This window comes from Phocoena phocoena, chromosome 17 (genome assembly GCF_963924675.1).
Source record: "Phocoena phocoena chromosome 17, mPhoPho1.1, whole genome shotgun sequence".
NCBI lineage: Eukaryota > Metazoa > Chordata > Mammalia > Artiodactyla > Phocoenidae > Phocoena > Phocoena phocoena.
Window position 1 is genome coordinate 79,578,105 of NC_089235.1, and position 5,020 is coordinate 79,583,124.

Sequence of the window (5,020 nt, forward strand, 5' to 3'; positions counted from 1 at the left end):
GGTGGTTCTGGAGTAGAGGAGGGTCGGTTTCCAGCAGCCTCCAAGCAGCGCCGCTAGGGACCGGCCTATGTCCATGTGTCCTGCCAAATTCCACAGCCTAGGCCGGGGAAGTGCTGGAGACTCTGACCCTCGGAGATCAGAGGCGAAATCTCCAGGGTCACTCCAAGTCTTCAAGAGCCAGGGAAAGGCGCGAGGGGCTCGCGCTCGCAGAGGGCGGGCAACGCTGCGGGAGACCCGGAACGCTCCTGCGCCTGCAGCGCGGGGAGTCACCGCCAGATGCCGCTGTGGTGCTCGGAGCGCCGCCCTGTGCCCCGCCCGCTCCGGGGAAAGCAAAAGCGGCGCGGGCTGCGGGGGTGGGACGGACCACTGAGAGCGGGGAGGGGGGGCTCGGGGCGGGGGGCGGGGCTCCGCGCAGGCCTCTGGCGCGTCTCCCCCCTCAGCCAGCCTCGCGAGATGGTTCGCTCCGGCCGCGCTGCGCTCAACGGTTCCCAGGCTGGCCGGCAGAGCTGGGGCATCAGGGCTGCATTGCCGCGCGCTGTCGGCACCAGCGCCGAGGGCCCCGCAGCACCGCTGCGCCCGCCGCCGCGATGCTGGGGCTGCTCATGGCGGTGCTGGCCCTGGCGCTCGCCTACTTCGCGCTGCTGGACGGCTGGTACCTGGTCCGCGTGCCGTGCGCCGTACTGCGCGCGCGCCTGCTGCAGCCCCGCGTCCGTGACCTCCTGGCTGAGCAGAGCTACTCGGGCCGCGTGCTGCCCTCGGACTTGGACCTGCTGCTGCACATGAACAACGCGCGCTACCTGCGCGAGGCCGACGTGGCGCGCGCCGCGCACCTGGCCCGCTGCGGCGTGCTCGGGGCTCTGCGCGCGCTCGGGGCGCGCGCCGTGCTGGCCGCTTCGTGCGCGCGCTACCGCCGCTCGCTGCGTCTGCTCGAGCCGTTCGAGGTGCGCACCCGCCTGCTGGGCTGGGACGACCGCGCCTTCTACCTAGAGGCGCGCTTCATCAGCCTGCGCGACGGCTTCGTGTGCGCGCTGCTGCGCTCCCGCCAGCACGTGCTGGGCACCTCGCCGGAGCGCGTTGTGCAGCACCTGTGCAAGCGCAGGGTAAGCGTCCCCCGCCCCGAGCGCACTCCTCCCGCTGGACCCTGAGGACTCATGGTCCCTGCCCCCTGCCCCTGGGGAAGGCCTGCCGCCTACCCGTTTTGGGGTGCCCCTGTCCGGCCGAGTACCGCTGCAGCCCTTTCCTTTGGACCCAGGGCCTTCTTCACTGATGCCATTCTTCTTGGGACCTCTCAGGGTCCCCTCATCAACTCTCTGTAGTCGGACTCAGCATGCTCCCCTCCTGCCATCCCTTATTAACCCCTCAAGGCTCCCTGCCCCACGCTACGCCTTTTCCAGAACAGGGAAGGCCAGACCAGGCGTCTCCCAAAGAGTCTAAGTGTGGCTTGGAGTGCGGAGCCGGCCTCACTGGTCCTTGGTTCTGAATGTAGCATGGAAGCCGGGTGGGGGTGGGGTGGGGAGATGGGGGCTGGGGCGTTAGTGAGAGGAGGTTGCTGGGAGTTCTCAAGGACCTGAGAGCCCTTTCACCCAGCTTAGACCTGAGGGGCTGGGTCACCATCACCTGGGTTAGGGGTGAGCCCTGAGCCCTATAGCGCTGCAAGCCCTTCCGCCTTTTCCAGTTGGAGAAAAGAAGGCTGCAGCACCTGCCTGGGGCGCAAGGCCCCTCCCCAGGGCCTGCTCCTCCCAGCACAGCCTGCTGCCGCATCATGGCACCCGGGCCCTGGGGATGCTGCTGCGGTGCTGGGTGCCAGGGCAGGCTCCTGCTGCAGGCACGTTCCTAAAAACATGCTTGGAGCCTCCATGCCAAAGCCAGGCCCGCTGGGCCCGAGGTGCCCTCAGGCAGGGTGCTGCCCTCTCTGGCCCTGGACAGGAGCAGAGGAGGGACACAGCCGCACGTTAGTCACGAGAGGCTAGCCTTTCCTTTATATCGAAGGTGGGGAAACTGAGGCTCAGAGGGGCAATGCGAACTGCTTGAGGCTGCACAGTGGGCCACAGGCCCAGTCCCCTGGTTTTCTGTCTCTTTGAGTCAGGGACGCCCCCAAAGGGCCTGGATGCCTCCCACCCCGCGCCCACAGAGGTGCTCTGCATGTCCCTTCATGCGTCAGGAGGCTGGGAGGGGATGGCCATCGAGGCTTTAAATCGACGGGCTGAGAGCTGCGAGCAGAAGGTGGAGGAGAGGGAGCCAGGGCCACTGTCCTGCAGGGGAGGGTGGTCAGGCGGGGGCTGATGGGTGAGACCTACATGAGAGGCAGGGGGCGCCCACACCATGGCATGGCGAGGACACTCGGCCACAGATGGCCAGGAGTCACCCGGCCTGAGCCCGTGGGTCGGGAGGGTCCCGGGTGCAGTCCTGGGTTTAGTGTGGGACAGGCTGAGCCCAGTGCCCAGAGATCTGCATGCTGAAAGGCTGGTGTGGGGCAGCACGGCCTTGCAGGGAGAGCTGGGCTACAGCCAAGTCTGGATCTGGTGATTCCAGCGGGGCCGGGAGGAGGATGCTTCCAGGAGCCAGGCCCGGCTCTGCCCAGACTTACCCTGTGACCCGACTCTGAGCACCTCTGCCCAGCCTCCCTGACGCCCTGAGGTGGGCGGGCATTCCCCCTCCTTCCTGAGAGGCCCGCAAGTCCTCGGACCCCTCCAGCCTGGCCCAGCCCCTTGCCCCGTCACGAAATGGTGGCCGAGTTTGCAGGGAGGTGGCTGGTGTGGCTGAGCAGGAGGGCGCAGGAGGCCGGTGCTGAGCTGCGAGGTGGCGTCCGGCTCCTGTTGGCGCGCTGAGAGGGGGCCTCAGGCATGGCCCTGTCCTGGGCTCTCCTGGCAGAGCCACTCTGACGCCGCTTCTTCCCCTCCATCCCCTGCCCTGCCTCTGGCCGCTCTGGGTCTCCCGTCGCCCCCTCCAACCAGCTGGCTTCAGAGGTTTTTGCCCCAGATCTGGGAATGTGCAGAGGGCTCAGTTGCCACCCAGTGGGGGAGACAGGCCTGAGGAGGGGCATGGTACCCCGAGAGCTGGGATGGGGAGGAAGGATGCCTGGGAGGGGCTGGGGCTGGGGAGCTGTGTGAGCCGAGGTCCAGACGTGTGAAGACAGCAGCCTGGCTGTCCCCGCCCCCCTCCCCCAGCCCTGCTGGTCCCCATGGCAGCGGGTGGCCCGTGGGAGTCTCACCCTCGTCTTCCCCTGCAGGTGGAGCCCCCTGAGCTGCCAGCCGACCTGCAACACTGGATCGCCTACAACGAGGCCAGCAGCCAGCTGCTCCGGGCCGAGAGCGGGCTCGGCAGTGTTGTAAAGGACCAGTGAGCGCCACAGCCTACCCGCCCTGCCCACCAGCCTTGACCTCGGGGCAGTTGCCCACCCTTCCCCGCCTGCCAGGAGGCAGAGAACGCAGAACGGGCTGGCCGGGCTGGGCTCTCTCTGAGCTGGAGTGGGCTTGCGACCGGCCCAGCCCCTTTCGCACGCCCAGGGCCCTCCCCCGCCCCCATTATTGATGCCCCTCTCCGCCCCGTCCCAGGCGGAGCACAGGGTGCGGGTGACACAGGCACCCAGACCAGCTCCGACGCGCTCAGGATGACGACGATGGGAAAACTGGGAGGCCCAGGGCCCTTGGCATGCAGGCAGCGGGGTTTGGGGGTGGCCCACCCAGCAGGTGCAGCCCCGTGTCCGTGTGTCTAGTTGGGGGAGAGTGCCTGGAGCAGGGGACTGGCTGGAGTTGCCCTGAGCACCGGAGCTTGGAGTCCGAGCTGCCGTGGGGGTGAGGCCCAAGCAGTCCTGGAGGCAGGGCTGGGGCTGGCCGGGGCCGGGGCCTGGGGGCCGGGCACGGCAAGGAGCTGGGAAGGATCAGAGCAGCATTTCAAGGCAGATCCCTCTGGCTGCGAGTGAGGGAAGGGGAGGCCCAGGGCAGAGTCTGGCAGACCAGGGCTCAGGCAGGCTGACCCAAGGGCACTCAGGAGGGAGGCCTGGCCACCGGGCTCCTGGGATGGGGCAGGTCCTGCCGCAGAAGCTTGTGGCCCTGGAGCGTGTGCTGGGGCCAGTGCAGGCCAGATGGCGCAGGGGCTCCAGTGGAGGTGGTGAACTGTCGTAGCTGGGGGTGTCCTAGTTGGGGCCTGCTGCTGAGGAGGGATTGGGGCGTGGGATTCTGCCTGGGTGCCCTCACCCATCTTCACCCTTCAGTGCCCATAGGACTGTGCTGTGTGACGCTGCAGGGGCGTCCTGCCCTCTCTGGGCCTACAGCACCTCAGTTGTCTGCCCTCCTGCTGGGGCTGTCCCTGCCTGACATTCCGCCCCGCTGTTGACTTTCTTCCTTCCTGTGCAGAGAGCTGCTTCCCTCAGTGGGCTGAGGCTGGAGAGGGTCTTCTTGGTTTTGCTTGAGTGGCTCTGTCCTGGCAGCTGCTCTTGGGGCTCCCTGATGGCGCCACCGGCCGAGGGCTCCCACTCCTGCCCAGTCTCCCGCCTTGTAGCTGGGGAAGGGAGGCCTGGAGAGAAGCAGGCACTGGCCCGGAGCCTCCAGGAGCGCTGAGGGCAAAGCAGGTGGGCCTTGTCCCTGGCTGGCTGGGGACAGAGGTCAGGGCTCTGGGTGTGGGATTACTGCTTTCCCGTGTGGGGGGCTGCCCAGGGCAGGGTGCCTGCTCACCTGTGCCCCTGCAGCTGCCCCCTCCAGCCCACGGGGCAGGCCAGAGCAGCTGGGGCCCAGGACTGCCCCCTTGCCACCCAGTCCACGACCCGCGGCCAGCTGGAGCCGGGAGCACAGCCACACCCCTCATGTGTCCCCACAGTGTCACCTGCCTCAGCCACTGTGGGGACCTGCAGTATTTCTGTTTTATTTAAAGAAAGCCCAAGAGTAAAGGGTCTTAAACGTGAGCTTGCTGGGGAGTCCTCATTTCCGAAGCCCTGGTCCCCCAGGGGTGTTTTCTGGCGTGGGGGTCTGTCGGGCTTGTTGGGTGAGCTTGGGGACCACGCTGGCTGGCTGGGATGCTGTCC

The 5,020-nt window shown here is 67.6% G+C and overlaps 1 protein-coding gene across 2 annotated transcripts; it reads left to right on the forward strand.

Annotated features, from left to right (window-relative positions):
* Positions 1–587: 587 nt before the first annotated feature.
* On the forward strand, positions 588–3,343 carry THEM6 (thioesterase superfamily member 6). Of its 2 annotated transcripts, none has more exons than XM_065895711.1 (2): positions 588–1,100; positions 3,230–3,343. In XM_065895711.1, the coding sequence occupies exons 1-2, from the start codon at positions 588–590 to the stop codon at positions 3,341–3,343; spliced, it is 627 nt and encodes a 208-aa protein (XP_065751783.1). The 2 variants fall into 2 exon arrangements, with proteins under 2 accessions (XP_065751783.1, XP_065751784.1); XM_065895712.1 differs by having other exon boundaries at positions 588–941.
* Positions 3,344–5,020: the final 1,677 nt, after the last annotated feature.